This window comes from Triturus cristatus, chromosome 9, assembly GCF_964204655.1.
Source record: "Triturus cristatus chromosome 9, aTriCri1.1, whole genome shotgun sequence".
Classification (NCBI taxonomy): Eukaryota; Metazoa; Chordata; class Amphibia; order Caudata; family Salamandridae; genus Triturus; species Triturus cristatus.
The window spans coordinates 487257070-487271272 of NC_140592.1; the positions used below are offsets into that span (position 1 = coordinate 487257070).

General features: G+C 43.5%; 1 protein-coding gene across 1 annotated transcript in view; it reads right to left on the reverse strand.

The window, feature by feature from the left end:
• The window catches only part of NAALADL1 (N-acetylated alpha-linked acidic dipeptidase like 1), a 362700-nt gene that overhangs the window by 166121 nt on the left and 182376 nt on the right, over nucleotides 1-14203 (reverse strand). The window contains exon 11 of the mRNA XM_085625455.1: nucleotides 8948-9011. Within this exon, the coding sequence (XP_085481581.1) occupies nucleotides 8948-9011 (64 nt within the window). The remainder of the gene's footprint in view (nucleotides 1-8947; nucleotides 9012-14203) is intronic.

Here is a 14203-nt window from a genome sequence, read left to right on the forward strand (position 1 = left end):
CTATTTTACACCCACCATTGCCTGCTGAGTGCCACACACCTCTGTGTTGTATTCCACTAGCTAGTGCATATGCTATGACACTCTCTAGCCCATGTGCACTGTAACACCACCCCGTGAATATGTCATGCCACACTTGTCTTCGCACGGGTTATATTGCCCTATCTAACGTGCCTTCCTCGATGCCTATGTTATAACGCATAGTGCTATGCCATACATATTACAATCTGGGATCCATATCTTTGTCACAGTGCATATGCAATGTTACACTCCCCAGCACATATTTTATATTACAACTTTAGAAACTAGTTAGGTTACACAACTCTGCCCTGTGCATATTACACTCCTAGGCGCATATCGCATAGCACACGCTAGTGCCTGTGCTATCTCGCGCTCTCCAATAAATCTGTAATTGCGCACAATCTATTGCATAGTATATTTCACGCCCGGTTCATCTTATATCACACTTTTTGGTGCATAGTTTATACCATACACTATATCTAGTTTTCATTTTCAATCGTGCTCTCAGGACTATGTTCTATATAACACTGTGTTCACCTACCCTTTTCACGGGCATTACATTTTGCGATAGGGGGTGGAGGGTCAGGGGGTGTTTCTGCCAAGTGAGCCCGGAGTCACAGTCACAAACGTCCTCTTTTTCCTGAATAAAAGTGAGATTATGCTGCATACTTGTTCATATTTTAAGTAGTTCGCACAGACACACGTTTTAAAAACAATAAAGTTCCTAATACCCGCCTTCTCTGAACAGTTAGCTTGCTGCCCCATCCCCCTCCTCCCTATCCTCTGTTGTGTGAATCCATGTACTAGCCTCCTCCCTCCTGCCATGCATGGTCTGATGTGCTGCCACTGCCCTCAATTTAGTATGATGTACGAGTCCACTCCTCCTGCCCTCCATTGCCCAATGCTATGCCCCATCATTTACCTCCTGCTTAAACTCTGTGCTTAGCTTGCTGCCCCTATTCTCCTTCCCCCTGCCCTCCGATGTCTTTGTGCATGCCCCTGCTCCATAATTTTGCCCACCATGTTCCATGGACCTGCCACTCCTATCTACTCTGAGTGTTCTGTTGAGCTGCCACTCCCCTCCCACCTGCCTAGCATTGTCAGATGACTGTAACCTGTCCCTGCCACCTCCACCCTGCCTGTCCACATGCCATGCCCCTATCCTCTTCCTCCTGTCCTACATGGTCCATTGGACTGCCACACCCTTCTGCCCTCCCTTGTCTGTTGTGCTGCAACTGCTCCTCCTGCCTGCCCCGTGCAGTCTGTTGTGAGGCCCCTTCCCCTGAACTTTCTTGTCTGTGCACAGGTCCTGACCCTCCCTTCTATCCTCCATCGTCCTTTGTGCATGCCCCTGCACCCTCCTTCTTGCCCATAATAGCCATTGTGCTGCCACTAACCCTCCCACTTGCCATGCATGGTCTTCTGTGCTGCCATGGCCCCTCCCACCTTCCCTGTGTTGTCAGTTAGCTGCCCCTGACCCCCTCCCACCTTCCCTCCATGGTCTGTGTGTATGCCATCACAGTCTCAGTGTTGCTCTTCATGGTGTGTCTTGCTTCTAGTGCCCATCCTGCCTGACCTCCATGGCTATCTTGCTGCTCCTGCCCTGCCCCCTTGCCCCCAGCCCTCTGTTTACATGTGCAGATCCCTACTCCCTCCCTCCTGGCTTGTCTGTTCCATTGTAATGCCCCATATCCGTCCCTCCTGCCCTTTATGGTCTGTTATGCTGCAGCTTTCTCTCCTGTCTGTCCATTATGGTCAGCTAGCTACCATTGCCTCTTGCCCCTCTGTTCTCTGTTGTCCATGTGCATGGTCCTGTCCCCTCCCTCTTGCTTTCTATGGATTGTTGTGCTGCACTCCCGTCCCGCATGCCCTGTATGGTGTATTGTGCTGCTGCAAACCCTGATGCCTGCCCTGCAGGGTCAGTTTGGTGCACCTCTCCATGTCCCTCCTGTCCTCTGTTATCCAAGTCCATGTCCCTACCCCATTTCCTTCCATGATCCAATGTACCATACTTGCGAACATTTTGAACTTGGTAAGAGGGAGATTTTGAAAAAAAACTGGGGTATTGTTTTTCCCCTTTGAGTTACATTGAAAAAGAGGAGATTGTAGACAGGAGACAGATCAAATAAATCCCATTTGAGCTTAAAAACATTGGACGTTTCCTGGCTGAATCGGGTCTGTTGGCATGTATGGTTGTACTACCATTGCCTCTTCCTTCTGCCCACAATGGTCTATTACATTGCCACAGCCTCTCTTGCAAGTCCTGTATTGTTGGTTTGTTGCCCCTGCCCCCCTTTCCACTGCCCTCCATAGTCTGTTGTGCTGCCACTGCCCTTCCTGCCTGCCCAGTGTGGTCAAATTGTTGCCTCTGCACTCTCCTACCTGCCTTCAATTTTCAGAGTCCGTGCCCCTGGCCTCTGCCTCTCAACAGTATCCCAATGAACAACTAGATTGCTAACATTCTATATTTATTACAAAAGTGTGGAACGCCTGACGTCATCTTGATGTAATCAAAACTGTAATACCTAGAGCATTTCCTTTAGAAATTACATATATGAGAGGGTCTTATTGGCATCAAAATTATGGTTAGTGCTCTAAAAGACTAAAATAAGGACATATTTTCTGAGTTTTCAAATAGCGACAAAGCACTTTTAAATTATTTGTTATCTTTATGTTTTTTTATCCAGTTGACCACTTGATTAAATGTTGCACTTGGGGGAGAGGATGTGGTGTTACTTCCAGAACTGCAGACTTTGCAACTGGGGAACCAGGTTGGAGTTTCTGCTTCAGCTCGACATTCTGTGATTCTGGTCAAATCACTTAGTCTCCCCATGTCTACAACCAAAATGAATTTGTTCTTGTGTGATGTAACCAATGCTCATGTAAAGCACTCCAATACCTGACAAGTCTGCACTATATAACACTGCAAAAACACAAAATAATAAGTGTTTTGCACACTTCTGTCATTGTGCTATATTTGGGCTACATCTGGGGGATTTTGGGCTACATTTGGGCTCTTTTGTCTCCGGTGGCCATCTTGGGAGATTTATTTGTTATGAAGTTTCCTAATTTCCTCATGTACTGCAGTCTCCTCAGTAGGAAATGCTTTCAGTTTTTTACTTTGATTCCATCATGAAGATATTCAGATATGTCACACATTTGCCATAAATTCTGAATGTTAGCACTCTAGTTGCTCATTAGATCACTGTAGTAAAACTACTGTTCACCATGGAAGTCTGCTCCTGGTATTAAAAGTGCATGTTTCAGTCTGCATGTCAGAATTTTTTAATGAAATAGAAGAGGATTTGCGAAGTCACTCAAAATGTGCCCTCGTTTTCTTTCTTCAGCATTAATCATAATTTCTAAGGCAAAATGAACCCCCTCATTGTGTTCCTTTTTAAATTAAATGTTTTAAGTGTTACCAGTTTATTCCAATCAAGATGGCTTCAGGTGTGCCATACTTTAGTCATAATGAAGACAGTAAGCGCTCTAGTTGTTTTTAAGAACACTCTGGGACATTCTGTCATTGGGCTATACTTGGGCTACATCTGGGTGATATTTGGGCTACATTTGGGCTCTTTTGTCTCTGGTGGCCATCTTGGGAGACTTATTTGTTATGAAGTTTCCTAATTTCCTCATTTACTGCAGTCTCCTCAGTAGGAAATACTTTCAGTTTTTTACTTTGATTCCATCAAGAAGGCATTCAGATGTGTCACACATTTGCCATAAATTCAGAATGTTAGCACTCTAGTTGCTCATTAGATCACTGTAGTAAAGCTACTGCTCACCAGGGAAGCCTGCTGCTGGTATTCAAAGTGCATGTTTCAGTCTGCATGTCAGAATTATTTTATGACATAGAAGAGGATTTGAGAAGTCAAAATGTGCCCTCATTTTTCTTTCTGCAGCACTAATCATAATTTCTATGGCAAAATGAATCCCCTCATTGTGTTCCTTTGTAAATTAAATGTTTTAAGTGTTACCACTTTATTCCATTCAAGATGGCTTCAGGTGTGCCATACTTTTGTCATAAGTAAGACTGTTAGCGCTCTAGTTGTTCGTTAGAACACTCTGGGACATTCTGTCATTGGGCTATACTTGGGCTACATCTGGGTGATATTTGGGCTACATTTGGGCTCTTTTGTCTCTGGTGGCCATTTTGGGAGACTTATTTGTTATGATGTTTCCTAATTTCCTCATTTACTACCGTCTCCTCAGTAGGAAATACTTTCAGTTTTTTACTTTGATTCCATCAAGAAAGCATTTAGATATGTCACAAATTTGCCATAAATTCAGAATGTTAGCACTCTAGTTGCTTATTAGATCACTGTAGTAAAGCTACTGCTCACCAGGGAAGTCTGCTGCTGGTATTGAAAGTGCATGTTTCAGTCTGCATGTCAGAATCTTTTAATGAAATAGAAGAGGATTTGAGAAGTCAATCAAAATGTGCCCTAATTTTTCTTTCTGCAGCACTAATCATACTTTTTATGGAAAAATGAACCCCCTCATTTTTGTTCTTTTTAAATTAAATGTTTTAAGAGTTACCACTTTAATCCAAGCAAGATGGCTTCAGGTGTGCCATATGTTTATCATAAGTAGGACTGTTAGTGCTCTAGTTGTTCTTTGGAACACTCTGGGAAGCTGCAGTAGAACACAAAGGAATCAACTGACAGTCTCTGCCCTTGTTGGATGTACATGTTTTACTGAGAATGTCAGACTTCATTCTCACATGACTGAGAAAGATAATGTGAATTTACAGAAAATAAGCTCTCAGTTTAGCTTATAGAACACCTTCCAAACCTCTGTGGGAAAAGCATGAGAAAATATTTTTCTCTCAATCATGATATCCCAGCAGAAGGCTTTTTCACATGGTGAAATCACCTTAGAACATACCAAAATTCCTAAAATGAGTATGGTACCATCAACAAATGATTTATAATGTAACTAAAGTCTTAAAACCTTCTATTAACTGCAATGCTTTTTAATGAGGTGCTATCATGTATATTGGTCCCAAGATGGCTGCCAACACTTCTTGGATGAAGTGCTGACAGCCAATCAGATCTCAGGATGAGATGTGTGGTTAGGCTCCGCCCACATATATATATGATTTTACTTTTAATTTTCTCAGGAACTACTGAACAGATTGACACCAGACCTGCAAAAGGCACTTCCCTGACCTGAGGACTACCTCTCTGCCAAATGTCAAGTAATTCTGTTCAGCCGTTCGGGCTGTACCTTGGACTAAAGGTCCCTATGGAAAATTACATGGGGAAAATGCGTTTTGGGACCCCCTTTTTTCTCGGCCCCCGCTTGATGAATCCCCCCGAGACTTTCAGGGTAGGAGCGGAGCGGAGCGCCCCACCTATTTTGAAAATTTCGTGAGGATTCGTCAACCGGCGCCAAAGTTATTCCAAATAGAATGTTGCGGATTTCCTATGGAAACACGGTCCTAACTATAACTATCTACTGGCGACCGCCAGTAGATAATATATATATATATATATATATATATATATATATATATCACCCAGTCCTCTGCAAGAATTCAAAGGATGACGACGCCGTGTCCAGGCTCAGAAAAGTTTATTGTTCAATCAGCCGGTTTGGATGCGTTTCGCCTGCCGGGCAGGCGAAACGCGTCCAAACCGGCTGATTGAACAATAAACTTTTCTGAGCCTGGACACGGCGTCGTCATCCTTTGAATTCTTGCAGAGGACTGGGTGATATGATGCGGGCTTTGCTGGGGTAGCCCGCGGTAGACGACGCACCCTCTGGTCTGGTGTGTGGCGGCAGTTACTCGAGCGTGGAGGAGCAAAAAAAAAAAATATATATATATCCCCGTTCTCTAAATCTGTCAATCATTTCTTGCTGGCAAATTCTCAGTCTCCGCATTTCCACATATGATATTCTTGCTTTTAGATTTTTTTAATGAAAGCTTGTTCCATGAAGTGTGGATTTGCCAGCTGTGGGGTTTCTGAATAGTTCTGTCATGATTTTAATCTTTAATGTATACTGTCAGGTCTAACAAATGTACCTAATTCTTATTAAGGCGGTATTCATTAAACGCTTATGCTTCTAAATAGAATATGCGGAGTTAGGTCACTCCTTGACACCTCAAAACCTAAAACGATCAAGGTGTCGTGAGGAAGGCCCACCCTGACTTCTCTAACAGTCCCTAATATGTATGCCCTCAGGGATATATAATCACAACATTATCATCATCATCATCATCAGAATTCTTTATTCGGTTAAAATACATATTAACCATAAAAGACACAATTAAATATACAAGTAAAAATTCAAGATGGAAATAAAAAAGAGACACTCCTAGAGTAAGTCAATCCAAGAACACCTCATTCTAAAAACAGCATATAAAAACAAGCAACATTATAAGTAACACATTCATCAGATAATAGTTGTAAAAACAATAAAGCAGGACGAACTTGAGTAAAATTCCAGCTCTTTAGAATAAGTGGAATAATATGCAATTACATTGGTTTATCATAAACTCTACAAAACAATGTAAAGTGCAGAGTATCTTGCGGAGATACCGGGTTGTGGCCGCATGGCCCTAGCAACCTTAACTCATTACAACCTCTTAGGGCTGCAATGAATAAATGGAGCTGATTGAACCTAAATCTGGTAGGTAAAAAACAATGGGTGTTATTAGTCACAAATAGGGATCAATTGACTGGACCGTTTTTAACACAATAAAACCCCGGACTGAAGATTTCTGTAAACTTCTGACTTTCCCAATCCTATTTTCTTTACATTAAAAAGTGTTCCTTGACCCTTTTCTGATCAGACTTGGCGAGACGCTCTAGGTTAGGGTGGCTATTATCAAGAGAGATACAATCACACATAATTTCCTTTTTTAATTTAGTTACAGAAATTGTCCAAATGTTTACCCAACAAAGGAGTGGGAGGCTCTGGACACAAAATACCAATGAAAACATTTTACAAAAAAAAGGAAAGGGAGGATCAGCATCTGAAAGGTAGCTTGCACCAAGTTCCTCATGAGCAATGAAAGATGGAGTACTCTGAGCAACACTTAACAGGCGCCTTGGAAATTTATTTTCAATAATCTGTAGCTGATTTATATTCACATACCCACATGTGTCACTACCATATAGAACTTTAGGAAGACATTTTGCGTTGTATACCTGGAATAACACATTTAATGGTTTACTACTTAATCTGGAAGCAAAAACAAATACTGATGCATTCACCCTCATAAACTCACCCTTTTTCGCTTGTAACAAGGCTTTTCAGGTCACTACTTAGTCACACCTCAAACCCCAGTAGGAAAATGCCCTAACTTTGTATAAGATATGTGCCCCCACCTAGTTTAAGATTTAGTTGATCGACTTCCCCATCCATTACAAAGGATCTGTTAAAATTAATAGCTAAATCCAGCTCCTCCATAAAGACCACAAAAGCTTCCAGAAGGATTTGTAAACCCCTTGAGGTTGGTTTTAATCAACCAGACGGCATAATCCGCGTAAAGCAGTGCAGGCAACGAGTGTGTACTTATTAGGGGGCAATCTGCTCTAGTTGCTACTAACACCTGTTCTAATCTGTTAATATACGAAGTAAATAAAAAAAACTACAATACACCCTTGTCGGACTCCTCTGCCCATTTTGTATGAACGAGTACAATGAGAATCATCTGTAAAGCAGGCTACTGCCGAAGTGATAGCGTGAAGAAACCTAAAATGAAAACAATATCAAGACCATGTTCAATAGAATTTTCCATAATTTGGCATGGTTAACTCTATCGAAGGCTGATGTGAGGTCCCTCAACGCCATGACTATAGACCCAGAAAGATCCACTATATACTTATTCATAACCATGTACAAGTTCAGGCACTAAACAATAGTGGACCTACCGGGTCTAAATCCATACTGCAATGCTGCTATACAAATCCAAATTAAACTCCACAAACATTAGAAATTCTAAAGATATTGTTATCTCTTAATTTTATGATTTATGCACCACTTACGCACTTATTCCTATGTAATTAGTGCCTAACACACCTTAAACTACACAACCATACCACATACAAAAAATATACTTTTCTGCTGAAATTATCATTTGCGCATCACTTTCACATTACTATAAGTCATACTCACGGTTATACCTACACACCACTTTTAAATTAATAACACTCGTGCACCTTCATACACAGTCTTGTCACCTCACTTGCCACACTACATGAAATATAACTCAATCCTTCTCCATGCACTAGCTATCCACTGGGATGTTACCTAAGTTATAGCATGTGAAATCATTGCAGTTCTTAACCACTTCGCTGCGGCGGGAATTCCGCCGCAGCACTGGGGGGGGGTTTGGGGGCAGCGCGGTGGCGCTGTGCTCCTCCGTCATGAGCCACGGTTGAGCTGTGCTCATGACGGAGTGGTTCCGTCATGACTCCGCCCACTGCGCTAATCGCCCGCACAGGCGGGGAATCAGCGCAGCGTGGGAGGAGCGGCGGCCAACGGCCGCAGCATGACAGAACCACTCCGTCATGAGCACACGGCACCCGTGGCTCATGACGGAGTGGCTCCGTCATGAGCGCTGAAGGGGTTAAAACACTTATGACGTCAGAAATTATATTGTTTGCCAGAACACAGTACAAGGTACAGTTGCGAATTATAGTTAAAGTAGTGTGGCGAGTGACAAGACTGTGTACGGAGGGGTGCGAGTGATATTAATTTACAGGTGATGCATAAGTATAAATGTGAGTTATAAGTGTGACTTATAGTAGTGTGAAAGTGGTTCGTAGATTATAATTTCAACAGATATATGGTGCAACAAAATTTGCAAGGGCTGCTTTGGGTTCCTAGTCTGGCCCTGGCTTCCACCAATTAAACCGGAGATAGCTAAAAGAACGTCTGAGAAATAGTTACTGGATGCAAGAGCTTGACTCACCAAACACTGATATGTCGACGTTAATGTAGGCCACGGCTCTTTCTCGCAGCATGCTGAAATATTCCTGCAGCCGGACGGGTAGGAGTGGAGACAGAAGAGAGAAATACACATGCAGGATCAGTCCTTACGCTTGCTGTACTGTTGCACCTCATAAGATCATAGAAATATCGGAAAAGCCAACTTTAAAATAAGCAACAATACAAAAAGATTACATTGTTTTAACTGAATGCTAACCACATTCCTTTTTTGAAGAAGTCACTTGTTTTTAGGTTTGACTTTTATTGTGCTTGTGCCATTTTTGTGAACATTAGTAGTCTATAAGTACTTTAAGGGGCTTTGGGCCAGTCAGCTTCAACCTTTGGCTGCTTTTAATCCGATGCCTTCAGCCACTGACTTCAGACATTGTGAATCACATCTTGGAACAGCCCACAGGAATATTTTATCTCGCAGGTTTCCTACAGCCTCTTCTAATGTGACCTTTCACCTCTATTGGAATGCATGAGGACATATTTTATATCTGAAACCAGGCGGACAGCGGTCCAGTAGCACCGGGGAGGGAGCACCGACAAAACCACCTGGTACTATGGATGCTACAGAAGATAAACCTATACTTTTTCTATAGCATTTATTTTTTAGAAGTTTTTGCCTCACGTCATTTTGTGTGGAGCACAGACAAAGATGTGATTAGTGAAGTATTTTTTCCAGAAACAGCCCATCTATAGAGCATTAATTCAATGGAAAACCTCTGAGTTAGTGCATGGGGTTCAGTCAGCACAGCTTGGAAACACTGCCTCTTTAGATCTCCGAGCTATGTGATCTGCAGCTCATGCATACAGCTCAGAGATTGCATTTGGTACAGACACAGAAATTTCGATAAAAACAAACACACAGACCACATTGCATCAACGTTCATCCCTGAATGGCATAATGATACGGCCCTTGGTTTGATGTTCGTACGCCGTGCGCATGCCTAACCCGCACACTATACAAATGTCCCTATTGGCTCTGCTAATGCTTGTTTGCTGGAATGCTGGAAGAAAGCGACCATCAAACCTCTTATCAAGAAGAGTTCCTTAGACCCTTCTATAGTCGCTAATTATCGCCCTATAGCCTGCCTCCCTCTCCCTGCCAAAATTGTGGAAAAGATTATGAACATCCAAATCTCAGACTTCATAGACCAGAACAACTGTCTGGATAACTCACAATTTGGTTTTCGGAAGGGACATGGAACGGAAACCGCGCTTATTAAGGCTACGGATGAAATCAGGATGACACTTGATGGTGGAGGATCAGCAGTGCTCATTTTGTTGGACCTGTCGGCAGCTTTTGACACGGTCGATCACTCTATCTTGATCGACCGTGTCACAGCGGCAGGGATCACGGATGGTGCTAAGGATCTTATCTCCTCTTTTCTCACTGATCGAGTACAATCAGTCGCCTTCGGCAATTTCAATTCACCTCCCTTCACTCTTCCCTGTGGTGTCCCCCAGGGATCCTCGCTAAGTCTGTCACTATTTAACATCTATGTGTCGGACTTGGCGAGGGTCATAAAAATCTATTATCTGGCGGTGACATCCTATGCTGATGACACCCAGATTGTCTTAGCCATTAATAAAAATAGAGATGAAGTGGCTTCCAATTTTAATCAGGGAATGCTAGCAATAAGTGACTGGATGTCTACAAATTGCTTGAAGCTTAACTCCGACAAAACGGAGGTGATGGTGTTTGGCAATCTCTCCCCAGCCTGGTCACCTACTTGGTGGCCTGTTACCCTGGGACCACCCCCTTCCCCAGTGACCAAGGCAAGAAATCTGGGAGTTTTACTGGACACTAAACTCACTCTTATGCACCATGTTAATGCAGTAGTATCATCCTCATTCTACACCATGAGAATGATTAAAAAACTCCTACCCTACCTCCCCATGAGCATGGCCAGAACTCTGGTCAGTGCACTAGTTATTTCTCGCATAGACTATTGTAACGCGCTCTTAGTCAATGCTCAGGAAGGAGTTTAAAAAAAGCTACAGTTGGTGCAGAATGCTGCGGCAAGACTGATCATGGCCACTCCCAAGTACACTTCCATTTCTGGCACCATCGAACAGCTTCATTGGTTGCCAGTCAAGAAAAGAACCAAATTCAAAGCACTTTGTATTGCGTATAAGGCAATTCACTCTCAAGGCCCTGCCTTTTTAAAGGACGCATTCTGCCCCTACAATCCTGTCAGATCCCTCCGATCCTCTTGTGCCGGTTTTATGCAGATCCCAAGGACTAAGAAGGTCTCATGGGGCGACAGGTCTTTTATAGTGACCACTATCAAACTATGGAACAGTCTTCCACGCTACATCAAAACCTGTGCTTCCCTTCTTCCTTTCCAAAAACAGATAAAGACTTGGCTGTTCAAACAATAACTACTCATGGACATGTACAGTGGACACTCAGCGCCGAGACACCCTCGGGTATTTGTGCGCTTAATACATTTTCTAAAATAAAAATAAATAAATTGTTAGTATTACCTTCTACTGACATTTTTTACTCAGTAGTGGTTTTGAGTTTTTTATTGCTGAAACTATTATCACAGCCCTGGAAAAAGCCATTATTATTTATTTAAGCAGGCAGCACTCACAGGTGTGAGGTGAGGCTTGCACTTATGACATGCCAGAGAAGGTTTCTGCTGCTTGATTCTACTCCTGTTATTAGAGGCACAGTGAGGGACGGCTGATGTTAAGTTAACCTGGGTTGACCAGGCACAGAAGAGTGGGGACGTCCTCGTCACATCGTTTCTGCAGTGCCTAAATAGGAAGGACAGACTGGATTAACTCGTAACATCTGCATTAAACCAGGTCCTTTCTGAACGAGAACACAACCCAAGACCGGTTTCTGTTCTTCATCGAAGTCCAGCTTCATTTCCCAGATCACAGCAGAATACTGAACCCTGGTCCCAGCATACCAACGTCTTCTAGAGAGTCGCCAAGAAAAAGACTCACTGACATGTTTATTGTTGGAAATTATATACATCCAAACAGGAAGGTGCCTTCACAAATGCAAGTAAAAGCGTGAGGGACATTTCATATTCTCGGCATAAGACATCTAACGGTAGCCTTGTTTTACCAACAGGCAAAGAGTTTGAATTCATAGTTCCAATTCACAAAGATTTTGCTGTAACTTACCTTTGTAGTACTGCTGGCCCATCCTGAATTCCAAGAGTAAGTGAGGAGTAAGCAATGAGTACTTTTAAATTTCTGATGAGATGCACCAATAAGTCATGAGTACTATATGAGTACGACACACTGACACATGCACCAATCGTTGAGAATCAGTCCCTATATGTTGCCTTTTTGCGAGGTGATATCAGCAATGGTTAGCACACCAAATGAAGACAGGCTGAAGAGTTTAAGTTCCTGATTTTCATCTCAGTGCCACCTTTTCCTATGCACCACCCTCAACACAATTTCCAATTCCTGTGAAGCAGCAACAATTAAAAGGCAATTTGTGGAAAGCATGGATGCACATGACCAAGTTGTAGCTTTGGAAAGGAATCCTGTGCGATAGACAATAAGGGGAACATGCATCATTCAGGCACATGCATCAAGCTAAGAAATAGCGAGTCCTTAATTGCGATATTTAAGGAATCGCAAATATGGATTCGGTATCTCCTATGCATGACGCAGATACCGAAAAATGACCGAATCGCAAAAAATCGCTAAACGCAATAGCGAGAAAACCAAAAAAATCGCTAATCGGTGAAAATACACAAATTGCGATCTCGTAAATTGCAAGATCGCTATTAGCGAGATCGCAATTAGCGAACTCGCTAATTGCGAGATCGCAATTTGACCGAGTCGCATTTGGAGCAGCCTGATGACCTCACAACCAGGAAGTAACTCTTCCCATGTTGCAGTCTGTGCCCATAGGAAGCCAGAGCAGGAAGCAGAGTGCCTGTGGAGAGCTGTGCAAAGGAAGACTTGGCATCCAGACTACTGCTAACACCAGAAATGGCCCACACATCAGCAGAGGAGGGGGCAGGGGCCAGAAAAAGAAAGATCAAATTCAGTGAGAGGGAACTCGAGTACCTCATTGAAGAGGTTGTAAAGAGCCATGACAAGCTCTTTGGGAAGCTCTCCCTAAAAGTCCCAGAGGCTGAGAAAAGACGCATCTGGAACCGGATTAAAACAAAAGTCAATGCTGTGGGTGTGACACACCACAGCATTGAAGAGTTAAAAAAACGCTGGTATGATCTGCGGAGCCGTGCCAAGGAGCGAATTGCAAAGAGGCTGAAGGAGGCAAAGAGCACTGGAGGAGGACGCTCAACAGTCCCGGACAACACAGCCCTGGAGGACCTGGTGGAGGGCACAATCTTGCCAGAAGCTGCAGTGGGAGTGACGCAGATGGATACATCCGGCGCAGCCTGCAGTACACAAGGTAAGAGGCACTATAATATACCCATCAATGTAAATAATAATAGCGCCAATACAGTAATAAGAAGGCAAGCAGCTGTAATCAACCCCAGGCCACAGTTCATATACAGCTACTTATGCATCATGGGATTCGTAGTCCCCTGAACCAATTAGTGAGTCACATTACACTTTGTGTGGCCATTGTGCCAAAAAAGCTTTACAGACAGTGATTACAGACAGTGAGAATGTAAGAGCTAACATAATCACCCTGTTGCAAAACATTAGCCCAAACCAATATTAATCTTGCACTGTTTCACACCACAGGTGCAGAGGAAGGAGACACTGATGAGAGCGAATGCAGGGAGAGCACACAGACCACTGCAGAGACTGCCGTTGCCATACCAGTCACACCTCCCAGCACATCCCAGGCACCCACAAGACGCAGGGCTACAGTCCCTCCCCTTCAGCCAATGGAGAGCATTCCAGAACCTGAAAGGGCACATACACAATGCCTGCCTAGTGTCGGGTTCAAAACCACCACACCGCAGACACTGGTCCAGATGACGCGAAGACGCAGGGCAAGGGGCCACATATCAGCACAGGAGGCATTGACTCCAAATGTCTGGGGAGGTGTCGAGTTGCAGATGATGAGGGTGCAGCGCCAGCAGGCACGACACATGGGAGCCATCAACCTGCAAATGTCTAAATTAAACAAGAACTTCTCCACCATGGCAGATCGCGTGAGTGAACTCACTCAAGCAGTTGTGGAAGGCAACAGGCACACCAACGCCACATTGCACGAGCTTGTGCGTGTGATGCAGGAGGGACACAACACCGAGAGGAGGAGGCATCGCCAATTGAT